This window comes from Leucoraja erinacea, chromosome 6 (assembly GCF_028641065.1).
Source record: "Leucoraja erinacea ecotype New England chromosome 6, Leri_hhj_1, whole genome shotgun sequence".
Taxonomy (NCBI): Eukaryota; Metazoa; Chordata; class Chondrichthyes; order Rajiformes; family Rajidae; genus Leucoraja; species Leucoraja erinaceus.
In genome coordinates this window covers 7038310-7066077 of record NC_073382.1, presented here as the reverse complement: position 1 = coordinate 7066077, position 27768 = coordinate 7038310, and the positions used below count along the sequence as shown (strand labels likewise).

The following is a 27768-nucleotide window of genomic DNA, read 5'->3' as shown; positions in this document are numbered from 1 at the left end:
ACCGAAGATCTTGCAGAAAACCCGAACGTACAAACTCCATACAGACAGCACCCTAAGTTGGGATCGAACCCAGGTCTCCGGTGCTGCAAGTGCTGTAAGGCAGCAACTCTACCGTCTGCGCCACCGTGCCGCCCATTCTATTGCTCGATTGCAAACAGTTTTGTCCTCGGTGCAACTCAGGAACACATTCGAGTGGTTGAGGAACTGCCATACGATGTGTACAGGTCATGAGAAACACTGGAGTTTGAATGAAAAGGGGTCATTACATCCAGAAATCTAATGTAGGGCTAAAATAACACTCACCCACCAGTGATGTTAATAAACCAAGATTTCAGCTGTATGTTCTTGATGAGCGAGCCTTTCTCTCAGGAATTCCCATTTCAGAAAATGAAACCTTTGGAAAAAATGTGAGAAGCATAAGATTCATTTAAGTTTCAGCTTCTTTCCCTCTGTTATCTGAGTTCCGAACAGTTCTCCAAAAAGCTAGGATATAGTCAATCAAGCCAGATCTTCCGATCAGCCTCATTGCGGACATTGGACTTTTTTTCTGTGACTAATGCTACAATGCTAATTCTACCCACTGGGATTTTTCCCTTTGGTCCAGCTGTTTTGTATGGCTTGGTTGTATTCAGGTATAGTTTAACCTTGGATAACAGGCAAATAAAACCAGTACACATAATAATAATAAAGCAAAACAAATCCATTTTTTTTCACCAAACGTCAGCAATGAAAACTATCTGTAAAGGATTATTGTTGGAATTCTTCTCCATGCTGCCTCTGGCCGTTGAATCTCTCCTTTGTTTCTTGGCAGCGAGATTTGAACATTGTATTCAAGTTGAGGTCTGGCTTGATCACTGTGCTGCTTTATTGGACTTTCCTCTGACTTGTGTCCTGCTGTTTGAATAATGAACTCTTAAATGGCCCCACAATGCCACTGTTGATGAGACAGATTTCAGCCCATTATAGAAAACAAAAACATAGTTTAGAACAGCACGGGAATAGGCCCTTTGCCCCACGATGTCAACACTGACCATGGTGCCAAGTTAAACTAATCCTAGTTGCCTGCACATGGTCTCTGTTCCTCTATTCCCTACTTGTTCATGTATCTGTCGAAATGTCTCGTAAACACTGCTGTTGTTTCTGCTTCTATCACTTCCCCTGGCTGGACATTCCAGCCACTAAGCATTCTATGAATTAAAAAAAGTACAGGGTCTGTCCCACGACCATGCGGCAAGCGCGACCTAACATGGTCGCTTGAGCCATACGGCCTCGCGGGGCCGGTCCCACTTCGATCGCCGGAGCCGTATGGAGTTGTGCGGATCTGGTCCCGACATCGCGCGGGGCTCCGAAAAACTGACCGTGTTTAAAAATTCCGCGCGGCAATGGCCTGCCGGCCCGCAGCCGCCTCGACGTCGTGTCACTCACTCGACCTCCGCGCGGCTCCCGCTTCTGGTTTGGTCGCGCTTGCCGCATGGAATCGCATGCTCGTGGGACAGGCCCTTAACTTGCAAATCACTTTTAAGCTTTCCCCGTCTAACCTTAAAGTTATGCCTTCTAATATTTAACACCTGGGAAAAATAAATATCTCTTACTACCTATTCTATCAACGCCTCATAATTTATTTACTTCCATCAGGTCAGCCCTCCAACACTTTAGAAAATCAATTCAAGTTTGTCTAGGCAAGTGGGCAGCATAGCGGTAGAGTTGCTGCCTTGCAGCGCCAGAGACCCAGTTCGATCCTGACTATGGGTGCTGTCTGTATGGAGTTTGTACATTTTGCCAGTGTCCGTGTGGGTTTTCCCCAGAGATCTTCGGTTTCCTCCCACACTTCAAAGATGTACAGGTTAGTAGGTTAATTGGCTTGGGTTTGTATACTTGGTATAAGTGTATATTGTCTCTAGTGTGTGCAGGCTTGTGTTGGTGTGCGGGGATCGCTGGACGGCGTGGACTCGGTGGGCCGAAGGGCCTGTTTCCGTGCTGTATCTCTAAAACGAAAAACTAAACCAATCCAGGCAACATCATGGTGAATCTCTTCTCCACCTGCCCCAAAGCCTCCACATCCTTGCTGTAGTGTGATGACCAGAACTGCACATAATACTCCAAATGTCTCATCAACGTTTGATACAGCTCCAAAATGATTTGCTAACATTTAGTCTGGATGCCCTACCTGATAACGGCAAGCGTGCCATTTGCATTCTTTACCACCTTACCCACCTGTGTTGCTACTTTCATGGAGCTAAACAAAATGAGTGTTCAATACTGCAACAACAACTGATGCCTGTCCGTTAATTCATGATTGACAGTGCTAAACACACTAAGGCTAAACACATCTGTGGCTGTGTGTTCTACTTTGTTTGACTTCTGAAGTTTGATTACACCCACCTCAAGTAGGAGCAGCTTGCGCCATAAAACGTTTGTTTTTCGGGCTGAGGAACGATTTCTGGGAAAATAATTTTTGTATTTTATTTAAAATTTACACGGTGCTACACAGTAGAGTTTACAAGCTAAACGTGAGACTGAATGCATTTGAAAATCCTCAGTAAAATCTTTATCTTCACTTTTCACGCTTTTCCTCACAGGCCTTAGTTTGTCAGCAGTTTCACCCAAAAAAACAAGAAGACATGTTGATAAGTAAGTGAAAAATAATCACATGGCCAACAAAATGTTGTAGCATAATTCTTTGAATGATCATTATTTTTCATTGCAACAGTTATTTTAATATCAACGATTTCTAAACGTTATTCCAGCAGTTTGCATATATCTTTGATATGGACCTGGGAGTTTACTAAGTGTAGCTAACGTACCTCAGAGGAACTTCCTAGTTTACTTATTTGTACCTCTGGTAAAGAACAAGTCCCACCACACGAAGAATAAGTTGTTAGCAAATACGAGGGTGTGTTCACTTAAGGGCCTGTCCCACCAGCATGCGATAGCATGCGTCTAGCGTGACCAAACGTGGTCGCTTGAAGCGTACGGCCTCGCGGGGCCGGTCCCACTTCGATCGGTGGAGGCTGATGAAGTTGTGCGGGGATGGTCCCGACATCGCGCGGGGCTCCAAATATCTTGCACTGTCCGAAAATTCCGCGCGTCAACGGCCTGTCGACCCGCAACCGTATTGAGGCTGTACGCAGCGTCTTGACGGCGTATGCCTAGTGCGTGGCGTTGCGCGCTGACATCATCGCCCGGCCGTTGCACAATGATGTCACTGCCCGACGCCGTGCGACGTCCAAATTCACTCAGCCCGCCTCCTGCCCAGCTGATTGGCGAGTTTGACATAAATTACGTCACGCGCGAACTTAGCGCGTACTTAGCGCGTACTTACCGCAAACTTACCCCGAACTCAGCGCAAACTCCGCTTCCGTTTGATCGTGCTAGACGCATGCAATCGCATGCTGGTGGGACAGGCCCTTTGTACTTAAACTATATTCTAGCTGAAGTTTAATTTATTACAATACCGGATATGTGATTTGTAGTTGTAATAAAATGCAACATTCTTTGCTGATTATTTATAGCTCTCCAGATGTGTCTTCAGCTCAGTGGCTGAAGACAAATAGCCTGACTGCCAAGCGACTGACAATAATGGATGCTCTTGCCCCAACCGCTGTCCCTCAAACCGCCAAGTACGTCCCAGTCTTGGACAAGTATATTGTATCTAAGGTGTTTGATGAGGTGAGAGCTCTACTCTCCCATATCCATGGGACTTAAGATGATGGGGAAAGTCTGGGAGATGTTTTGTCTTGTGATGTTTCTCATTCTCATTCCTCGCTCCAGCAAGCGTCACTTGGTTGCTAAAATGGAGTAGTGTTTGACCTGATATAATTAGTTTAGTTTAGCTTAGAGACCCAGCCGCAAACAGGCCCTTTCGGCGTACTGAGTCCGCACCGACCAGAGATCCCCACACACTAACGCTATCCTACACACATCAGGGACAATTTACATTTATACCAAGCCAATTAATCTACCAACCTGTACATGTTTGGAGTGTAGGAGGAAAACGAAAATCACGGAGAAAACCCACGCAGGTCATGGGGAGAAAATAGACAATAGATGCAGGGAGTAGGCCAATTAGCCCTTTGAGCCAGCACCGCCATTCAATGTGATCATGGCTGATCATCCACAATCAGTACCCCGTTCCTGGCTTCTCCCCATATCCCTTGACTGCGCTATCTTTAAGAGCTCTGTCTAGCTCTCTCTTGAAAGCATCCAGATAACCAGTCTCCTCCTGCAGAGAATTCCACAGACTCACAACTCTGTGTGAGAAAGTTGTTCCTCATCTCTGTTATAAATGGCTTACCCTTTATTCTTAAACTGTGGCCCCTGGTCGGGTCGACTCCCCCAACATCGGAAACATGTTTCCTACCTCTAGTGTGTCCAAAACCCTTAATAATCTTAAATGTTTCAGTAAGATTCCCTCTCGTCCTTCTAAATTCCAGAGTGTACAAGCCCAGCCGCTCCATTCTATCAACATATGACAGTCCCGCCATCCCGGGAATTAACCTGGTGAACCTACGCTGCACTCCCTCAATGGCCTATTCCTGCACCTACTTCTATGTTTCTATGTCACCCATTCCTTCTCTCCAGAGATGCTGCTTGTCCCACTTCAGCACTTTGTGTCTTTTCTTGGATGTTAACATGTTGTCCAAGCTGGTCTCTTATGTTTCAGTTTATCAAAAACTCAGCTGTGCGAATCCTACTCGAGGCTACTGCAAGACTTATTCACCATCTCAGCCAGTCTTGCTGAGTTACAGTACTTTCACTCCAACTCCACCAATGCGTCTTGGTTTGTCTAGAGGCTAGAGCAGTGAATGACCCTGAAGCAATGCTGCAGGTATAGAGTTGGGAACATGCCCAAAGAGAGAAATGCACATTATAGACAGTCGTAGGGGAGTGTTCTGGCCTCCCTACACTGGCTCCCGGTGCACTTTCGGGTTCATTTTAAGTTACTGTTATTTGTTTTTAAATCTCTGAATGGGCTCGCCCCGCCTTACCTCTCTGAGCTGCTCCACCCATACACTCCTGCCCGGTCCCTCAGGTCAGCTGGTCAGCTGCTCCTGGAGGTACCGAGGTCTAGTCGGAGGCTCAGAGGGGATAGAGCCTTCTCTGTTGCTGCTCCGGCACTCTGGAACACCCTGCCGCTGCACATCAGACAGGCCCCCTCACTGTCCATCTTCAAATCCAGTGTTAAAACGCATTTGTACTCCCTGGCTTTTGACCATGCCTGAGGCTTTGCTTCTGTTTGTGGTGTTTTTGATGTTTCTTTATTTTACATGTCTTTTCCTACTATTTCTTTTGATTGTTATTTTTGGTGTGTATTAACTTTTTTGTCAATGATTAGTGATGTACAGCACTGTGTTGCAGCTATGTTTGTTTTTAAAGTGCTCTATAAATAAAATTATTATTATTATTATTATTATTATTTTATATTTGCATGAGTGAGGAGGAGATTATATGGTGCCTCTCTGCATTACAAGATTGAGTATTGAAATGCCATATAGTCAATGGTAGCATTGTTCAAGTCCACGAGAGCTTGATAATATAATAGTTACAGACCTGGTGCGTCTACTTGAATGCCCAGGAGCAAAGAAGACGGCAAAATGTGGTGAGCACTGCCCAGTCCATCACAGGTTCTGACCACCCCACCACCGAAGGTATTTACAGGAGTTGCTGCCTCAAAATATATAAATGACGTGTATATAAACATCACTCATTCCTTCTCTCCAGAAGTGCGGCCTGTCCCGCTGAATTACTCCAGCGTTTTGTGTCTATCTTTTTATATATACATTGAAGAGTCTCGACCCGAAATGTCACCCATTCCTTCTCTCCGGAGATGCTGCCTGTCCCACTGAGTTATCCAGCATTTTGTTTCTACCTTCGATTTAAACCAACATCTGCAGTTCTTATCTGCACATTCTATATATATAAATATATATATATATATATATATGCACCCACACACACAAAAATATATAAAGCTTATTTTTAATTTATTATATTGTTTATAGAGGACTATACTCTGTTGTGCTGCTGCAAGTAAGAATTTCAATGTTCTGTTTGGTGACATATCAATATAATACTCTTGACTGGAGTTCACTCGATTTGCAATTCCTGTTTTTATATTAAAACAAAAAGAATAGAAAAGAGAATAATTTGTGAGTGACTTATGAACTGACATTTTTTCTGTTGATATTTCTTTAAAAATGATGATTGTACTTTGGGTATATTGCAGTCTAATATAATTTCCATTTTATTCCAGGTGTTACCTCTAGCTCATGTCAGCAACAGCAAGAAGCAAATCACTCTTATCAATCCACTGGCTGTGAATCTGGGAGACTACAAAGTAAGGCTTCGTCAAGCCATCCAGACTTATGAAAGGTAAGTAGGCACCGAGTCAGATGCAATTGCTTGTATATTGAAGTGTTCACATTTCCTTTCATTAGCAACTAAAGAAACATGTTCCGCCCATTGCAGTTCATTATTCTCAAGGACAGCTCACCTCGATTAATCTTTTTTTGATATTGAATCAGCGATCGATCCTTGCTCTATCTTTCAACACCAGCAGCCATCTGCAAATCTTAGTGGGAATGCACTGTTTAAAACCAGGAGATATGTTTAGCTCAAAGAATTGAAGACACCAGAAACGACAGTACCGGAGGAACTTAGCGGGTCAGGCAGCATGTATCGAGGGAATGGACAGGTGACGTTTTGGGTTGGGACCCTTCCTCAGACTGACAGGTGACGTCCCGGGTGGGACCTGTCTTCAGATTCACAGATGATGTTTCAGATTGAGATCTTCATCAGTTTGAAGAAGAGTCCTGACATGAAATGTCTCCTGCCCATTCCCTTCCTGATGCTGCCTGACCTGCGAAGTTCCTCCAGCTCTTTGTGTGTATCTCAATGGCTTGTCAGTTTATGCTCTTGTTTCCAGTTTCTGTACTCATTTTATTTACTCAAAATAAATGTATGTCCACACATTCACAATTCTTCCATGGAAGATTGTTGTGAATGTAGATTTTGGTTCCGTATCTTCCTTTATAGCCTGATGGTTTCAAAATGTGGAATTTTAGTTTAGTTTCGTAAAAGGGCCTGACCCACTTGCCGATTTTTTTTCGGCGACTGCCTGCATCATTGACTGACATATCAGTGGGACAGGCCCTTTATGCAGAAACAGGACCTTCTACCCACCGAGTCCACCCCGACCAGGGATCCCTGCACATTAGCACTATCCTACACACACTAGGGACAATTTACATTTATACAAAGCCAATTGACCTACATACCTGTGTGGGAGGAAACCGAAGATCTCGGAGATAACCCAAGATAGACACAAAAAGCTGGAGTAACTCAGCGGGACAGGCAGCATCTCTGGAGAGAAGGAACGGGTGACGTTTCGGGACCAGACCCTTCTTCAGACTGGTTAGGGATAAGGGAAAGGAGAGATATAGACGGTGATGCGGAGAGATAAAGAACAACAAATGAAAGATATGCAAAAAAGTAACGACGATAAAGGAAACGGGCCATTGTTAGCTGTCCGTAGGAGGAAAACGAGAAGCTAGGGCGACTTGGGTGGGGGAGGGATAGAAAGAGAGGGAATGGTGGGGCTACCTGAAGTGAGAGAAATTAATATTCATATAATACCAATGGGATGTAAACTGCCCAAGCAAAATATGAGATGCTGTTCCTCCAATTTGCATTTAGCCTCACTCTGACAATGGAGGAGACCTAGGACAGGGAAAACCCACGCAGGTCACGGGGAGAATGTACCAACTCTCTACAGACAAGCACCCATCGTCAGGATTCAACCCAGGTCTACAGCGTTGTAAAGCAGCAACTCTACCGCTGTGCCACCATGCGCTTTCTCCAAATCCTTTTCAAATTTTTTAAAAAAATGTTTTAATTTATTTATTTATTAGAAGCAAGTGTACAAAAATAGAATCAATCTTTTCTTATGCTCTTACATTAGCTCTCCATGATACAGTAACAACCATTGTCAATGTCTGCTGGCTAAGTACTTCACAGGCTGTCAACATGCTGCATGCTGACTTCAGTGCGTTTAAGCATTCTCTCTCAATGTTTGTGTCGATCACTTGAATAACTACAGTTCCTACTTTTAACCATGCCCATTTTATTTGAAAATCTTCATATGCTCACTCAAAACAGATAGATGTAACAAATAATTTAGAAACCCTGTAATGCCGAAAAAGTTGCAAAAAAGTACATAATGGAGGCAAGATGTGACCACTCGGCCCCTCAAACCCACCCTGCCCTCAGTTTGATAATGGGTTGGCTTCTCTTGATACCTACTATGGAAAATGTTATCTCAATATCCACCCTGTCAATCCATCTCACAATTGTATGTGTTTCAATAATATTTCACTATTTTATCGTCAATGAGTATAGTCTCAACTTGGTTATCATATGTCAAACACTTCATCCCAGGAAAGACACATAGTGCTGGAGTAACTCAGCAGGTCAGGCAGCAACTCTGGAGATCTTGGATAAGTGAAGGTCCAAGTCGGGATCCTTCTTCAGTCTAAAGAAGCGTCACCTAACCGTATTCTCCAAAGATGCCGCCTGACCCGCTGAGTTACTCCAGCATTTTGTATCTTTGCCTGGTAAAACAGCATCTGCAGTTCCTTCATCAGTTGCTACTTCAGCTGAGGAATCAAGCTTGTGAAACTTTTTGATGGGAGGACATCCTTCTTAAAAATGAAGACCAAAACCATGTGTCCCACTCGTGCTCTGTAAAGTTGCATCAAATCGTCCATCTCTCTTTGCTCCATAAGCCTTACCACAAAGACCAATATTCAATTAGCCTTCCAAATTACATGATATGTCTTCATGCTAACTTTTTGTGATTCACAAATGCAGATCGCAGATACTTTTTGATGGTAATTTTTTGCTCTCCTTTCCTTCAAGTAAAAATTAGCTTTTTCATAAACTCACATTTTCTCCATTTGATGCCCAATCTACTAATTTGTTGCCCTCTCATTTCACCTACATTTATCCCTTCACAAGTTCTCTGTTTCCTCGTTACCAGCTTCCGACCCTCCTCTCTTTGTATTATCAGTTGATACAATGAACTTCGTCCCATTATCCAAATCCAGGTAACTAATAGCTGAGATCCAGCACTGATCTCTGCGATATCCCATTAGTTACTAAATTATCAATCAAAAACTACTTATTTTAATTTAAAATTAAAATAATTTTTTTTTGTGTACCTTCGATTTTCCAGCATCTGCAGTTCCTTCTTAAAAACTTATTTATCCCGACTCCCTGTTTTCTGGTAGTTAAAAGTGAGCCGTGTTCTAACAGTTCTGCTGGCTAACAGGGCAGCACAGTGGCGCAGTGGTAGAGTTGCTAGCTGTCTCACACTTCCAGAGACCCCAGATGTGATCCTGACTATGGGTGTTGTTTGTGTGGAGTTTGTACGTTCCCCTGAGTGGCACAGTGGTGCTGCACTAGAGTTGCTTCCTCACATTGCCAGAGACTTGGGTTCAATCCTGAATGCTTTCTGTGGAGTTTGCACGTTCTCCCTGCGAATGCGTGGATTTTCTCTGGGTGCTCTGGTTTCCTCCCGCATTCCAAAGATGTGCAGGTTTTTAGGATTATTGGCTCCTGTAAATTGGCCCTCATTTGTAGGATGCCAAACTGGCATAACATAGAACTGGTGTACGAGTGGTTGGCATGGACTTGGTGGGCCAGAGGGCCTGTTTGTACACTAAACTAAACTACAGTATTAACTATAGACTATAAACTAAATTAAACTAAACCACTCCCCTATCTATGCTAACAAATTGCTCTCAATCCTATGTGCTCTTGCCTGTGATTTCCAAATGGTACTTTATCAAATTCTTCTAGAAATCTAAGTGCAATAAATATCCTGGCTTTTTGTGCTGAATCTTGCAAACATGATCGGATTCATGCATTCATCTTGTAAGTAGTTTTGTTAGTGATTGCATGAGCGGACGTTGTGCTGTGCCTCATATATGCTCCACATTGGACGTCCGAGAGCTTGCATTGCACTTAATTCAAATAATCTGCTGTTGCAGGGTCAAACGAGAAAATGTTCAGCAGGTCAGGCAGCATGCTGAGTACTTCCGGCAATCTTATTTCAGATTTTCAACATAACCATATAACCATATAACAATTACAGCACGGAAACAGGTTATCTCGGCCCTTCTAGTCCGTGCTGAACACGTATTCTCCCCTAGTCCCATCTACCTGCACTCAGACCATAACCCTCCATTCCTTTCCCATCCATATAACTATCCAATTTATTTTTAAATGATAAAATCGAACCTGCCACCACCACCTTCACTGGAAGCTCATTCCACACAGCCACCACTCTCTGAGTAAAGAAGTTCCCCCTCATGTTACCCCTAAACTTCTGTCCCTTAATTCTCAAGTCATGTCCTCTTGTTTGAATCTTCCCTACTCTCAGTGGGAAAAGCTTATCCACGTCAACTCTGTCTATCCCTCTCATCATTTTAAAGACCTCTATCAATTCCCCCTTAACCTTCTGCGCTCCAAAGAATAAAGACCTAACTTGTTTAACCTTTCTCTGTAACTTAGTTGCTGAAACCCAGGCAACATTCTAGTAAATCTCCTCTGTACTCTCTCTATTTTGTTGACATCCTTCCTATAATTAGGCGACCAAAATTGTTCACCATACTCCAGAATTGGCCTCACCAATGCCTTGTACAATTTTAACATTACATCCCAACTTCTATTCTCAATGCTCTGATTTATAAAGGCCAGCACACCAAAAGCTTTCTTTACCACCCTATCTACACGAGATTCCACCTTCAGGGAACTGAGCACAGTTATTCCTAGATCCCTCTGTTCAACTGGATTCCTCAATTCCCTACCATTTACCATGTACGTCCTATTTTGATTTGTCGTGCCAAGATGTAGCACCTCACACTTATCAGCATTAAACTCCATCTGCCATCTTTCAGCCCACTCTTCCAACTGGCATAAATCTCTCTGTAGACTTTGAAAATCTACTTCATTATCCACAACACCACCTATCTTCGTATCATCTGCATACTTACTAATCCAATTTACCACACCATCATCCAGATCATTGATGTACATGACAAACAACAGTGGACCCAACACAGATCCCTGTGGCACGCCACTAGTCACTGGCCTCCAACCTGACAAACAGCCATCCACCATTACTCTCTGGCATCTCCCATTCAGCCACTGTTGAATCCATCTTGCTACTCTACCATTAATACCCAAGAATTGAACCTTCTTAACCAACCTTCCATGAGGAACCTTGTCAAAGGCCTTACTGAAGTCCATATATACAACATCCACTGCTTTATCCTCATCAATTTCCCGAGTAACCTCTTCAAAAAATTCAAGAAGATTAGTCAAACATGACCTTCCAGGCACAAATCCATGTTGACTGTTCCTAATCAGACCCTGTTTATCCAGATGCTTATATATATTATCTCTAAGTATCCTTTCCATTAATTTGCCCACCACTGACGTCAAACTAACAGGTCTATAATTGCTAGGTTTACTCTTAGAACCCTTTTTAAAGAATGGAACAACATGCGCAGTACGCCAATCCTCCAGCACTATTCCCATTTCTAATGACATTTGAAATATTTCTGTCATAGCCCCTGCTATTTCTACACTAACTTCCCTCAATGTCCTAGGGAATATCCTGCCCGGACCTGGAGACTTATCCACTTTTATATTTTTCAAAAGTGTCAGTACTTCCTCTTCTTTGAATCTCATAGTTTCCATAGCTACTCTACTTGTTTCCCTTACCTCACATAATTCAATATCCTTCTCCTTGGTGAATACCAAAGAAAAGAAATTGTTCAATATCCCCCCCATCTCTTTTGGCTCTGCAGATAGCTGTCCACTCTGACTCTCTAATGGACCAATTTTATCCCTAGTTATCCTTTGACTATTAATATCCTCAGCTTCTTCCCACAGGCTATAAGACTGTTAAATGGACTTTGCCCCCTGCCAAGTATCGCGCACAAACCCCCACACTGCAGCAGAGCCACTGTTGTGCCGCTGCCGGTCGGAACGGCTGTTGAATGTTTAGTAGAGTGTTAAATTTGTTCATGACATGTATTTTTTAATTTTAATTCCTATTTATTTTTTAATGCAAACTGAATGGACACTGGTTGAGCAACGTTTTTTTTGTTTCCTCTGGGTATGCGAATACTCAGGAAATGACAATAAAGATTTACAATTACAATATAGCTGTAGAAACCCTTTGGATTTACTTTCACCTTACTTGCCAAAACAACCTCATATCTTCTTTTAGCTTTTCTAATTTATTTCTTAAGATTCTTTTTACATTCTTTATACTCCTCAAGCACCTCATTTACTCCATGCTGCCTATAATTATTGTAGATCTCTTTCTTTTTCCAAACCGTGTCCAATTTCCCTTGAAAACCATGGCTCTTTCCAATTTTTACTATTTCCTTTCAACCAAACAGGGACATAAAGATTCTGTACTCTTAAAATGTCACCTTTAAATGTCCTCCATTTCTCTTCCACATCTTTCCCATAAAACAAAATGTCCCAATTCACTCCTTTTAAATCCTTTCGCATCTCCTCAAAGTTAGCCTTTCTCCAATCAAAAATCTCAACCCTAGGTCCAGTTCTGACCCTCTCCATAATTATATTGAAACTAATGGTATTGTGATCACTGGACCCGAACTGTTCCCCAACGCATACCTCTGCCACCTGACCTGTCTCATTTCCTAACAGGAGGTCCAGCACCGCCCCTTCTCTAGTAGGTACCTCTATGTATTGCTGCAAAAAACTATCCTGCACACATTTTACAAACTCCAAACCATCCAGCCCATTTACAGAATGTTTCCCAGTCTATGTGTGGAAAATTGAAATCTCCCACAATCACTACCTTGTGCTTACTACTAATATAGAAACATAGAAACATAGAAATTAGGTGCAGGAGTAGGCCATTCGGCCCTTCGAGCCTGCACCGCCATTCAATATGATCATGGCTGATCATTCAACTCAGTATCCCGTACCTGCCTTCTCTCCATACCCCCTGATTCCCTTAGCCACAAGGGCCACATCTAACTCCCTCTTAAATATAGCCAATGAACTTATCTGCGATCTCCTTACATATTTGCTCTTCCAATTCTCGCTCCCCATTTGGCGGTCTATAATACACCATTATAAGTGTTGCTACCCCTTTCCCATTTCTCAGTTCCACCCAAATAGCCTCCCTAGACGAGCCCTGTAATCTATCCTGCCAAAGCACTGCTGTAATATCTTCGCTGACAAGCAATGCAACACCTCCACCTCTTGCCCCTCCAATTCTATCACACCTGAAACAACGAAAAGAACATGTTTCTTGCAAAGAACATCCGCTGTTCTTTTCAAGAAAGGTTATGGGGTTTTATGCCAGTTCAAAATGAGTTTCTGCAAATGCAACAACACACTCCTTTTGTTGAATTTATACTAATCTCTGAAATAATACCATACTGCCATTACAAATTGCTCACAGCGTTTTTCCTCTTTTTCAAGGCGTTTGAATTTAATTGTGTGGAGTGCATTGTCACAAGAAGAACGAGATGTGTAAGTAACAAGATTTTTGTTACAAAAAGCTGCACAAAGACTTAAGGTGCAAGTGCAATTATATTCTGATTTCTCTTGTTTGTCTGTTTCTGTGTCTTTCATGACAGGTTCAGCAGTGATAAACCAATTTCATTTCGAGAGCATAAGGAGGTGCTACTCCAGGCTTTGGACAGAATGGGCTGGCCAATTCATCAGGAGGATGTTACTCTAATAGAGGATGAAATCTACGCTGGCTATTCGTATGAACAGCAAGCTTCAGACCTTGAGAAAGCTGCCAAAGTGAAGGTCTGTACAGTTCCTGTGGAGTTTACTGAGTAAGGATTCTCTGTCTGAAGTGGAAATGTGTGGCAGAACTTAATACGGTTCAGGTACAGTGGCGCAGTGGTAGAGCTGCTGCCTTACAGTGCCAGAGACCCATGTTCCATCCTGACTATGGGTGCTGTCTGTACATTCTCCCTGTGGCCGTGTAGGTTTTCTTCGGGTGCTCCGGTTTCCTCCCATACTCCAAAGACGTGCAGGTTTGTTGGATATTGGATTCAGGAAAAAAAAATGTAAATTGCTCCTAATGTGTAGGATAGTATTAGTGTATGGGGATCATTGGTCAGCACAAACTCAGTGAGCCGGCGGCCTGTTTCCGCACAGTATCTCTAAAGTAAAGTCTAATGTAAAGGATCGATCTTAAAGCCAGTGGTGCAACAAAACACAAAATGTTGGAGTAACTCAGTGGGTCAGGCAGCATCGATGGAGGGAATGGATAGGCCATGTTTTGGGTCGGGACCCTTCTTCAGACATAGAGTATGCATTGGTCTTGATCTGGTCTGCAGAGCTGGGTATCACAGTTGCCATTTATGTATGAACACACAAAGCAAGAGTGGACGTTTTGTGAATTAACACAGCATTTATGTACGTACTAACACACAAAGCCTCTATTGTGGCAATTGGTTTTCCACTAAACAGCAAGTACAGCACTAATAATGTTACAAGGGATAATCATGGCCTCAATTCACAGTCATGTTCGTGTCGTTGTGCAGTATCGGAAGGCCATTCAGCCTACTGAGTCTATGGCAGCTTTCATAGAATTTCTTTCAGTTTCAATTCTTCCATAATTCCAATACATATCCAAAAGATTGTGTTAACATAGAAACATAGAAAATAGGTGCAGTTGTAGGCCATTCGGCCCTTCGAGCCAGCAACACCATTCAATATGAACATGGCTGATCATCCAGAATCAGTACCCCGTGCCTGCTTTCTCCCCAAATCCCTTGATTCCACTAGCCTTAAGAGCTAAATCCAACTCGCTCTTGAAAATATCCTGTGAATTGACCTCCAATGCCTTCTGTGGCAGAGAATTCCACAGATTCACAACTCTTTGGGTGAAAATATTTTTCCACATCTGTCCTAATGTGTAGGGATCGCTGGTCAGTGCTTCCAATTGCGGGAGCGGAGAGAGAGAGAGCAGCACGAAGGGCACGTGAGGAGACATGAGTACGGGCTCGTCCTTGACGCACTGCGTGTGGGGCCTGTGAATTCCCGATTGTTTGAACCCTCCGACTCCGCCTGTCTTCCTTCTCGGCTTTGGGTAAAACTTTACCCCCCCTCACCTGGTTATAGCGGACAATTGACAATAATAACCCCCCTTGTGGTCTGTTATAGCGAGGGTTTACTGTATATTCTGTCTCTCAAACATGCTCATCAACACTGTCTGATTTGGCGCTGCGTGTGAAAGTTGATCATACCTGCATCCGTAGAAACACGTTTTATTTGTGAAGCAAAATACTGCAGTTGCTGGAAATCTGAAATAAAATCAGGAGTCAGCAGGTCCTGTAGTACCTGTGGCGAGGGAAACATGTTTCAGATCGATTAAGGTCTGAGGGTCAAGCAGGTGGCATCTTCCAGGTGTTAGGGGAGAAGGCAGAAGTATGGGGTTAGAGTAGCAATAGAATTGCTGCCATACAGCGCTAGAGACCCAGGTTTCTATTCCTGACGACGGGTGCTGTCTATTCGGAGTTTATACGTTCAGACAGACTCCGTACATACAAATGTTTGTACATTCTCCCTGTGACCACTTGGGTTTTCTCCGGGTGCTCCGGTTTCCAAAGACGTTTTCTAGGTTAATTGTCTTCCGTAAAAAAAATGGTAAATAGTCCCTGGTGTGTAGGATAGTGCTAGTGGACGTGTCGATCGCTAGTCGGCGCGGACTTGCTGGGCCAAACAGCCTGTTTTTTGCCCTGTATCTCCAAAGTCTAAAATAAGGTCTAGACTCGGATACACAAAAAAACATAAGAAGGGTTTCGGCCCGAAACGTTGCCTATTTCCTTCGCTCCTAGATGCTGCTGCACCCGCTGAGTTTCTCCAGCAATTTTGTGTACCTTCGATTTTCCAACATCTGCAGTTCCTTCTTGAATAAATTATACACTTGTTCTGCAAGATGGTGGAAAGAAAAAAGACTGCAAAAAAGATGAAAATAGATTGCAAAATACAGTTAAGTGTCAGCGGTTACGGGGAGAAGGCAGGAGAATGAGGTTGAGGGGAAAAGATAGATCAGCCATGATTGAGTGGTGCAGTAGACTTGAAAGAAACATAGAAAATAGGTGCAGGAGTAGGCTATTCGGCCCTTCGAGCCTGCACCGCCATTCAATATGATCATGGCTGATCATCCAATTCAGTATCCCGTACCTGCTTTCTCTCCATACCCCCGATCCCTTTAGCCACAAGGTCACATCTAACTCCCTCTTAAATATAGCCAATGAACTGGCCTCAACAACCTTCTGTGGCAGAGAATTCCAGAGATTCACCACTCTCTGTGTAAAAAATGTTTTTCTCATCTCGGTCCTAAAAGATTTCCCCTTTATGCTTAAACTGTGACCCCTTGTTCTAGACTTCCCCAACATCGGGAACAATCTTCCTGCATCTAGCCTGTCCAACCCCTTAAGAAGTTTTGTAAGTTTCTATAAGAACCCCCCTCAATCTTCTAAATTCTAGCGAGTACAAGCCAAGTCAATCCAGTCTTTCTTCATATGAAAGTCCTGATATCCCAGGAATCAGTCTGGTGAACCTTCTCTGTACTCCCTCTATGGCAACAATGTCTTTCCTCAGATTAGGAGACCAAAACTGTACACAATACTCCAGGTGTGGTCTCACCAAGATGGGCCGAATGGCCTAATTCCGCTTCCACGCTCTATCCCTAAATGATGAAATATATGAAACAAACAAACCCATGGTATCGCGAGAGGTGGCTTGTAGTATTTGTTGGCAGGATATGATTCAGGTTGTGTGGGTTTGTTTAAGAACCTGATACTTGTAGGAAAGTAACTGAAGCTGTTGGTCTGTGACTTAGCCGCGAGAAAAGACCTTGGCCCTGATGGTGGGGGATCATTGATGAAAGGTCATAAGTGACAGAAGCAGAAGCAGGTCATTCTGCCCATCAAGTCTACTCTGCCATTCAATCATGGCTGACCTATCTCTCCCTCTTAACACCATTCTTCTGCCTTCTCCCCTAACACCTGAAAAATGCCACCTTCTTGAGGTAGCACTTGATGCCGATGCTATCAACGGTGGGAAGGGTTGTGCCCGCGATGGACTGGGCTGAGTGCACCACTTTCTGCAGCCTCTTGGTTCCTGTGTGTTAGAATTGCTGTAGCGGGCCATCACGGCAGAAAGCAAGTTGAAGATATGGAGTCGTACAGCACAGAAACAGCTCGGAATTGTCTTTTTTTTTGGCAGATTTAATAACAGTGTTGGGATTGTTGCTGAGTGAGCACTGTGCGTTCGGTGAGGTGAGATTGAAGTGGGTGGTGAAGAGGAGCAGTCAAGACGGTTGATGTCGTACCAACAATTAGAAATAAGAAGTTCTGAAAAGGTCCACTTGGGTACCTTAAACCCAAAGGCCTGAACTTTGCATTCTCCAAGGTAGACACAAAATGCTGAAGTAACTCAGCGGGCCAGGCAGCATCTCCGGAGAGAAGGAATGGATTACGTTTCAGATTGAGACCCTTCTTCAGGCTGATTAGTCTGAAGAAGGGTCTCGATCCGAAACCTCACCCATTCCTTCTCTCCGGAGGTGCTGCCTGTCCTGCTGAGTTACTCCAGCATTTCGTGCCTACCTTCGATTTAAACCAGCATCTGCAATTCTTTGCTACACATTGAATTGTCCAAATTCAGCTGACTACCACCACCACCCCCCCCCCCCCCCTCCTTTCTTTTCTGCTTCTCTCTCCTCTGGGCCCCACCTGGGCGTGCACCTATTTCTCTGCTCCCCCTCCACCTACATTTCTTCCTGTATTTCACAATTTGCAACACCTCAATCCTTTTGTCTCGCACCTTCTGTCCTTTCATCTCTGTCCAACAATCTGCCTATTAACCCCCCCCCCTCCCACCCACCTGTATCCAACCATTACCTTCCCTGCTTTGTCCTGCCTCTCGTCCCTTCCAGCTTTCTTCCCCCTCCCCTCCACAATCAGTCTGAAGAATGGTTCCAACCGGTAACGTCACCTATCCATGTTCTCCAGTGATGCCAACTGATTCGTTGAGTTCAACTCAATTCAGTTCAGTTTAGTTTATTGTCACGTGTACCGAGGTACAGTGAAAAGCTTTTGTTGATGCTATCCAGTCAGCAGAAAGACAATACAGTGTATTCAGATTCAGATTCAGATTCAGATTCAGATTCAATTTTAATTGTCAGTGTACAGTATAGATACATGATAAGGGAATAATGAATTGGGCAAGGTAAAACCAGAGATGTTCATGATGGAGTAGAGATTCAAGAGTTGTTTTACAGAAACACTTTGGCCCACCATGTCCAATTTGATTGTTTTGCCCATCTGCGCTCATCCTATTTGCTTGCACTCTTAAATAATTTCACAAACTATCAACATAAAAGTAACAGTCAGATATTTTAGCAATCGATTTACAGCAATGTTTCACCTAATTATTCCTTCTAATAAATAAGACAAGGACAGAATAATCCAATCTTGCGTTTCAGAGGATGACAAACACTTCAGCAAATTAGGACTTCACCTCAATGCTCAACTGAAATTACTCCCTTGTAACTTGTCTAAAACATCCATTAGTTGATTTATAATGAGCCCTTCATCAGATTGTCAAAGCTGCTGTATTTTTAACTCCAATCAACCATCTGAAGATCCCGAGCAATTATCTTCAGAGCTGCTGATGTTTGTTTTGGATTAAGGACAATCGAAGGCTGGATCATTAATGACATAAACTGCTGGGAGTGTTGGCTTGGGTAAACTTCTGCATTGAGCAGAGCTAAGAGAGAGCGAGCATTGCTTCATTCTCGATTTGCCAAAGTATTAGATTGTGTGTACTGAAAGATAAACAATTATAACCCAGCAGGACAAAAAAGTTCCATTCTTGTGCAATACATTTCCATTTCACTGTTATAAGCATCAGTCACTGATTCAGCAGCTGATGCCCAGATCAGTGATGCCCAGATCAGTGATGCCTAGATCAGTAGGTACACAAAAAAATGATGGAGACAAAAAACTCAGACAATACATTTCCATTTCACTGTTATAAGCATCAGTCACTGATTCAGCAGCTGATGCCCAGATCAGTGATGCCCAGAACAGTGATGCCTAGATCAGTAGGTACACAAAAATGCTGGAGAAACTCAGCGGGTGCAGCAGCATCTATGGAGCGAAGGAAATAGGCAACGTCTCGGGCGAAGAAAGGAAAAAGGAGGAGGAGCCAGAGGGCTGAGGGAGAGATAGGAAGGGGAGGAGACAGCAAGGACTAACAAAATTGGGAGAATTCAATGTTCATGCCCCCAGGATGCAGACTCCCCAAACGGAATATGAGGTGCTGTTCCTCCAATTTCAGGTGGTGCTCGCTCTGGACTTGGAAGAGACCCAGGACAGGGAGGTCGGATACGGAATGGGAGGGGGAGTTGAAGTGCTGAAGAAGGGTTTCGGCTCGAAACGTTGCCTATTTCCTTCGCTCCATAGATGCTGCTGCACCCGCTGAGTTTCTCCAGCACTTTTGTGTACCTTCGATTTTCCAGCATCTAAAGTTCCTTCTTAAACACTATGCCTAGATCAGTGAGACATGGGCTTGGATATTGGGGTGCAGAAACACTTTTGCCCCTGTGAATGCACATAACAAAACATGAATTTGGGCAATCTCATTTAGTCTCCGTTCAAACATGTTTTCACTTTGTGTCTTCTCCACACGTACTAAAGATGTAGGCGGCACAATGGCGCAACATTAGAGTGGCTGCCTTACAGCGCCAGAGACCCGGGTTTGATCCTGACTAAAGGTCCTGTTTGTATGGAGTTGGTACGTTCCACCTGTGAAATTGTAACGTCCCTAGTGTATTGGATAGTGTTGGTGTACCGTGTATGGGGTGATCGCTGGCCAGCATGGCCTCGATGGGCTGAAGAGCCTGTTTCCATGCTGTATCACTAAAGTAGAGTAAAAATGTGCAAATTGGTGGCCATTACAGGGACTCTTTGGGCTAAAATTGTACCAGGAAGTATTGAATAAGGAGATTGGCATTCAGGATATCAACGGTTGAATGGTCCTTTATTGTCACATGTACCGAGGTACAGCCAAATTTGATTTACCATACAGCCATACCGAAAAAGCAACAAGATACAAAACAACATAAAGATTAAACATAAACATCCACCACAGCGGCGTGTGAGAATCACCGCGGTACACAGCATAAGAGGAGACCCACAGCCATCAGTTCAATGTCCGGGCCACACACGCGCTCTTCACCGTGATGTGATCAGAGTTGTACCGTCCATGGTCACTCTCTCTGCAATTCCTGTCCGCCCGAACAGTCAGAAAGGTGTCTACGCTCGCACCAGACTCCAGGATGTTCTCACGGCGCCATGTCCCCGTAAAAACACCGAGATCACAGCACCCACGGCCACCCCTCCAAGTCCTCACCAGCGCAGGCAGCACGTTCATCTTATTTTTCGGCGACCTCACATTCCCAACTGTGATGGAAGGCAAATAGCTTTTACCTTCTACCTCGTGAGGAGAGCAAGATTTAGGCTAATGTTGACACAAGGAACTGCAGATGCTGCTTTATTTGAAAAAAATTATACAAAGTGCTGGAGCACGACACCTGGAGGCTGCAGCGAATCGTCTGATCAGCAGAGATGGTTATTGGCTGCAACCTTCCCTCCATTGATGAACTGTACACTGCAAGGGCCAGGAAGCGAGCGGGCAAGATCATCTCTGACCCCTCTCACCCTGGCCACAAACTCTTTGAATCACTTCCCTCTGGAAGGCAACTCCGGATTGTCAAAGCTGCCACACCAAGACATAAAAACTGTTTGTATCCACGAGTAGTTGCTCTACTCAACAGCCAAAAATCTGTAGTCTTCCTTTGATCTGGTATTTTGTTGGTTCACATGCTTGTTTTATCATTAATGTTTTATTATTATTAATGTTTAGTGTTTTCTGAGTCATTCGTAACTGTCACTGTATGTTATGTTGTGGGCAGAGCACCAAGGCAAATTCCTTGTATGTGAATACTTGGCCAATAAATTTACTTACTTACTTACTTACTTACTTGCTGATGAAAAGCAGGTGCAAAACATAACTAAACATCTCAGTTGGTGAGCTCCAATGAGTCACTGAATGTTTAATGTTGAACCTACCTGCATTATTGATTGTTCAGCCCAATCTGAATCCTAAGTTTCAGATCTTTAGTCACAATGTGTGGACCTTCAACGTAACCAGTGCTTTTCGTGTGATGGTATGAGCCAATGCCGCCTATCAGCACCTCTAAATATTTGAAGATCAGTCTTTCAAGTACTACACAGTGAATGGTAGGGCTCTGGGGCGTGTTGCAGAGCAGAGGGATCTAGGAGTGCAGGAGCATGGCTCCATGAATGTCGAGTCGCAGATAGATAATGGCTTTTGGCACATTGGTCCCATCGATGGGGAAAAAGTAGGAACGGGGTACTGATTTTGGATGATCAGCCATGGTCATGTTGAATGGCGGTGCTGGCTCGAAGGGCCGAACGGCATACTCCTGCACCTGTTTTCTATGTTTCTATGCCTATAATATGCATTGGGTGCAGAATGGAAGTGGAGGGAGTTGGGGTAACGGGAGGGTGGTGGGTAAGTATTGAGTATGAGAGGTGAGTGGGGTGATAGATAATGTTGTGGCATAAGAGTGGGCGCAGTGCCAGGTTAACAACATTAAGGCCATACATGTGAACAAAGAACAAATGCTGAAGAACACAGCAGATTAGATGCCATCTAATATTTCTCACCAGGCCACTGACTGATATTGCCTGATGTTAACTGAAATGACATCCATGTTCTTCAGAGATGCTGCCTGACCTGTTGAGTTACTCCAGCTCATTTTTTAAAATAAAGCAGCATCTGCAGTTCCTTGTGTCAACATTAGCCTAAATCTTACTCTCCTCACGAGGTAGAAGGTAAAAGCTATTCGCCTTCCATCACAGTTGGGAACGTGAGGTCGCCGAAAGTGGGACATGTCATGAAATGGTACCCATCCATTCCCTCAACAGATGCTGCCTAACTCACTGGCTTCCACCAGCACTTTGGTTAGTTTAGTTTAGAGACACAGCGTGGAAACAGGCCATTCGGTCTACCGATTCCACGCCGACCAGCGATCCACACACAACAGGACTATCCTACACACTAGGGCCAATTTACAATGTTCACTGAAGCCAAGCAACCTACAAACCTGCGCGCCTTTGGAGTGTGGGAGGAAACTGGAGCACCCGGGGAAAACCAACGCGGTCACAGGGAGAACGCACAAACTTCGTACAGAGAGCAGCCGTGGTCAGGATCGAACGTGGGTCTCGGGCGCTGTAAGGCAGCTTCTCGATCGCTGTGCCACCATGCCATCCACATATTTTGTTCAAGATTCCTGCATCTGCAGTTCCTTGTAAAACCGTCATTATCCATTCACGTCATTCTTCATGTGATCATGCAAACCTAGTCCACACACTCTTGCCTTATATAACTGAGCATCGTTAGAGATTGGTTCATCATCTGGGTAAATTAGTGTCCCTATTTTTCTAAGCCTCCCTATCAGCTGATATTAATACAGGCTTAATGAGCAGAAAGGCTGCCTCCTACGTTCCAATGATTCTATGAAGTGTTTCCATAGGCCTGCAGTAAATCTGCAATCTTGTTAATGGAGTTCTTTACAAATTATATTAGACTCAGAATGCATCTTACTGAAGGGCCTTCAACCTGATCTAGGAACAGGTTATGAAATAAATATAATTTTCAATACAGAATAAAAATGTTGAAATATGAATGGATTTTATTTAATATCTATATTGGAAGCAACGTTTTCCATCGGTACTTCTGTGAATTGTAATTTAGTTTAGAGATACAGTGTGGAAATTGGCCCTTTTGCCCTCTGACTCCACACCGACCAGCGATCCCCACACATTAACACTACACACACTATGGACAATTTGCATTTACACCAAGCTAATTAACCTACAAACCTAATAATAATAATAATAATAATAATAATAATAATAATAATAATAATAATAATAATAATAATAATAACATAAACAACTAATAACATTTAGATACCCGGGAAACATGATTTATATTTCTTTAAAAGAACTGTAAAACAGTAAAACAGTCTAAAGTGCAAATATGTCTGTGCCGGGTCAATGTGCGTGAATACAGTTCATGGGTGTGGGGTGGGGGGGCACTAAGCAGGGTCGGTTCAGAGCAGAGATAGCTCTGGGGATGAAGCTGTTCCTGAGTCTGGAGGTGCGGACGTAGAAGGCCTTGTAACATCTGCCGGAAGGTAGGAGTTCGTCTTTGGAGTGTGGAAGGAAACCGGAGCAACTGGGTAAAACCCACGTGATCACGGGGAGAACACACCAACTCCGTACAGACAGCACCCGCAGCCAGCATCGAACCTGGGTCTCTGGCGCCGTAAGTGCAGTAACTCTACCGCTGGGCCTCCGTGCCCCACTATGGTTGACTCTGATTGAGACATCCCCTCTTATCACGACTTGAGGATAATAGCTTCTAACAATGACTGTATTTTTTGGCCGTGCTTGCGTTTTTCGCATTCTCAAGATCACAAACATGTCAAACCAATTAAAAAAAAATGAAATAGAATCTCTCTGTCTAAAACATGTTATTTTGTATTTACCTCTGACAGGAGGTGGGAGCAGGGACTGATGTCTGCAGAAAGCATAGTCCCTCTGCAAAAAAAGTCACAAAACCGTCCAGGAGAGTTTTGGATATCCTTCGCGGGCAGAGGGTAATTGCAAGGTCAGACGTTGATGGTTTTTATTATCCAGGTAAGAGAATCTCTTTATTTTCTTTGTGCATCCAAGAAATCTATTCAGACGCTGAGAGATCACCAAGAGGTGCAAGATCCACTTTTGCGGACTGGAAGGGTCAGTGTACCTCATGTATATGGGGTGTGTGAGGCTGCAGCCACTGTTTCAATACCTAAAGGGGCTGCTCCTTGCTATCTGGCTGCATTGTTCACCCACCATCCACATCTTTGAACACCCTGTGCGTAGGGGAGAGGGTAGGGCTAGAAGATGTCCTGGTTGGGTTGCACCTGGGCCTGGCCAAACCAAGCTGGCCCACCTCGAGTCACAGCGCCAGGCGGAAGAGGGCTCTGCCCGAGCCGGCTGCCTGCCCCTTTTCTGGTGGTACGTCCGCGTCCGGGTAGGGTTAGAAAGGGACTATGCCATGTCCACGGGCACCCTGGGGGGTTTCCGGGACCGCTGAACACTGCAGGGGGTTGAATGAATCGTCAGTAAAGATTATAACGTAGTTGTATAGTAGACAAAAATGCTGGAGAAACTCAGCGGGTGAGGCAGCATCTATGGAGCGAAGGAAATAGGCAACGTTTCGACCCAAACCGTTGCCTATTTCCTTCGCTCCATAGATGTTGCTGCACCCGCTGAGTTTCTCCAGCATTTTTGTCTACCTTCGATTTTCCAGCATCTGCAGTTCCTTCTTAAACAAAGTTGTATTACAGTTTATTTAGGATATTTGTTTGTATTGTGTAATGGTGGGTTCTGGTTTGTTTTATTGTAGTGTAAATATTATTTTTTAATAATTGAATACATTTTCTGATAAATAAAAAAAAGATTATTCAACATTATGGTTTCATCAATAAATGAATAACCGTGGGCGGGATGGTGGCGTAGCGGTAGAACTACTGCCTGACAACACCAGTGACCCCGAGTTCGATCCAAACGCTGTCTTTACGGAGTTTGTACGCTCTCCCCGTGGCCCATCTCCCAGAGATGAATAGGGCGGCACAGTGGCGCAGCGGTAGAGTTGATGTCTTACGGCGCTTGGAGCGCCGGAGACCCAGGTTCAATCCTGCCTACGGGTGCTGTCTGTACACATTTTGTACGTTCTCCCCGTGACCGCATGGGTTTTCTCCGAGATCTTCGGTTTCCTCCCACACTCCAAAGGCGTACAGGTTTCAAGGTTAATTGGGTTGTTATAAGTGTAAAAATTGTTTGTAATAATGAGATGTCAACTATAAAACACGCATTTACACTTTATCTGTAGCAGTTTGAAATAATTATAGAATTATTCAATTCTGATTTCTACTTGAAATTGTCGTAATCAGTGCTGGTCACTTATTCAGGTCACTTATGCATTCAGTCCAAACCTCAAGCAAAACGCTTAACATTTTTCCTATACTTGACTTATCCTGATAATCACCATAATTTCTGATGTGGCATTGATTTATTTGATGGTGACAGAGCAAGATATTTATTAAAAGTAGAGGACATACAAGATCAAATCAAGAATATTATTGTGAATTGGATAAAGAATAGCTGGGTTGTTAGTCTGAGGTGACCTGAATCTAAATCACAGTGCACACATTTGGATCCAATTGGGTTTGGTTTGGATAGCCAGGATATACTGTACATCCTACATGTTTTAGCATTGAGTTTTTTTTTCAAACATATAAGAATGTTTGGATATTCCTGATATTTATTAGTTATTATACTATCCCCATGGTTTGTGGCAAAATTAGATTTGATTGCATATTTATTATTTGGGTCCTGTGCCCCCAATTACAGTCATGAATGTGTCTCAAAAATAGAATATTCTTGCTGCTAACGTTACCATGAGGGTATGGGGGTATGATCCCATTACATCTCCATCCCACATCGGGATGAGAGGTCCCCCCCAATGTGGTCTTCTCTTTATTGGAGAACCAAATGCAGATTGAATGACTGCTTTGCAGATCTCCTGTGTTCTGTCCATCTGAGTGACTTTGAGCATTATGGTGTCTGCCAGTTTAATTCTCCATCCCACTCGGAATTCTGTCTCATCAGTCTGTGGCCTCCTGTACTGTCACGATGAAGTTTAATTCCTTGAATAATTCACTTTGATTTGATAATAAGCCCACAAGCTAGATTGAATGTTCTTCTTTTTTATTATTTCACCTAATTGCATCTGCTTTTAAAGACATTTAACTGCACATATTCTTCGTCGTTTTTTTGGAATCATATGGTGCAACACAATTGTAAAAAATAACTGTTTCAGGACTGGACGAGGGTTGGTCAAGACTATAAATAATGATCTCCTTTTCTTTTCACTATTTTCTCTCTCAACTTTCTTCATTTACTCGTTTTCTTTCTTCACACACTATATATTTCACATTTTTCTATCCTTTACTATCTAACTTCTTTTTCTTATTCTCATCTTTTTTCAATGTAACAAAAAAAAAAGAAGTTGTACATAAAATGTATTATGAAAATATATATTAGGCACTTTGGTGCCATATGACTGTGCTTACTTCTAATAAAATAAAATATTAAAAAAAAAAACAAAAAAAAAACTGCACATATTCACTGCCAGATGGAAGGGTTAATCACCAAATTATTCATTACAAAGTTTCCTGCACCTAAAACTATGCCGATACCATCAGAGTGCATATTATTTATTAAACAGTAACTTCATAGAATGTTTCTGCTGGGCATTCATATGGTGATAAGCATTCTTATTTTCTCATTTTTGAAGTTGCAAATGTTTTTTTTAATGCACTGACTTTGAAATCAGGCTTTGGGTTAATATCTTTGCGTCATTTCTCCCATGTTGAGATATTGACCTACTCATGTTAATGACACCTCATATTGCGCTTGGGCAGCTTGCAACCCAACGGTATGAATATTGACTTCTCCAACTTCAAGTAACCTTTGCTTTCCCTCTCTCTGTCTAAATCCCTCCCTCATCCTAGTTCTCCAACCAGTTTTTCTGTCCTCATTAAATTTTACTGATTGTATGCCTCGTTGTACTTGAAAAATTTAAGATTGGTCCTAAATTTATTTCTTGGATCAAGCTGATATATCATATACCTCGGGCTTCTGTAGTTACCAATAATCAGAGATCCCCTTTTTTCAGGCTCTTTTGAGGTACTAGACGGCTGTCCTTTAAGTCCTTTACTTTTTGATATTGCTTTGGAACCTTTGGCCACCACTATTAGGGAATCGCCTAATATTTTTGATATTGTCCGTGGGAATAAGACACATAAGCTATTTCTTTATGCAGATGATCTGTTATTATTCATTTCTAATCCTGAGAAATCTATTCCGGCAATAGTAGCACTACTTAATCAATTTAGTAGTTTTTCTGGTTATAAACTAAATCTTAGTAAGAGTGAGCTTTTTTCGTTAAACAATCTAGTTTCGAATTATGGACAGGTTCCATTTAGATTGACTCATGAATGTTTTACTTATTTAGGTATTAAGATTACCAAGAAACACAAGGATTTATTTAAAGCTACTTTTATGCCTCTAAATGACCATATCAAACAACATTTTATTAAATGGTCACCAATGTCCTTATCTTTAATCGGCCGAATCAATGCTATTAAAATGTTTATCTTATCTAAATTTTTGTATTTTTTTCTGACGATACCAATTTTTATTGCTAAATCTTTCTTTGATATTAGGTCCTCATGGAAGGTTGGTTAAGAAGGTTCAATGGTTGGGTATTAATGGTGGAGTAGCAAGATGGATTCAACAGTGGCTGAATGGGAGATGCCAGAGAGTAATGGTGGATGGTTGTTTGTCAGGTTGGAGGCCAGTGACGAGTGGGGTGCCACAGGGATCTGTGTTGGGTCCACTGTTGTTTGTCATGTACATCAATGATCTGGATGATGGTGTGGTAAATTGGATTAGTAAGTATGCAGATGATACTAAGATA

The 27768-nt window shown here is 43.0% G+C and overlaps 1 protein-coding gene across 1 annotated transcript in view; it reads left to right on the top strand.

The window, feature by feature from the left end:
- LOC129697806 (von Willebrand factor A domain-containing protein 3B-like) overlaps nucleotides 1-27768 on the top strand; it is a 179331-nt gene that overhangs the window by 114510 nt on the left and 37053 nt on the right. Inside the window, exons 17-22 of the mRNA XM_055636433.1 lie at nucleotides 2580-2631; nucleotides 3513-3669; nucleotides 6254-6372; nucleotides 13534-13584; nucleotides 13692-13869; nucleotides 23735-23876. Of these exons, the coding sequence (XP_055492408.1) occupies nucleotides 2580-2631; nucleotides 3513-3669; nucleotides 6254-6372; nucleotides 13534-13584; nucleotides 13692-13869; nucleotides 23735-23876 (699 nt within the window). The remainder of the gene's footprint in view (nucleotides 1-2579; nucleotides 2632-3512; nucleotides 3670-6253; nucleotides 6373-13533; nucleotides 13585-13691; nucleotides 13870-23734; nucleotides 23877-27768) is intronic.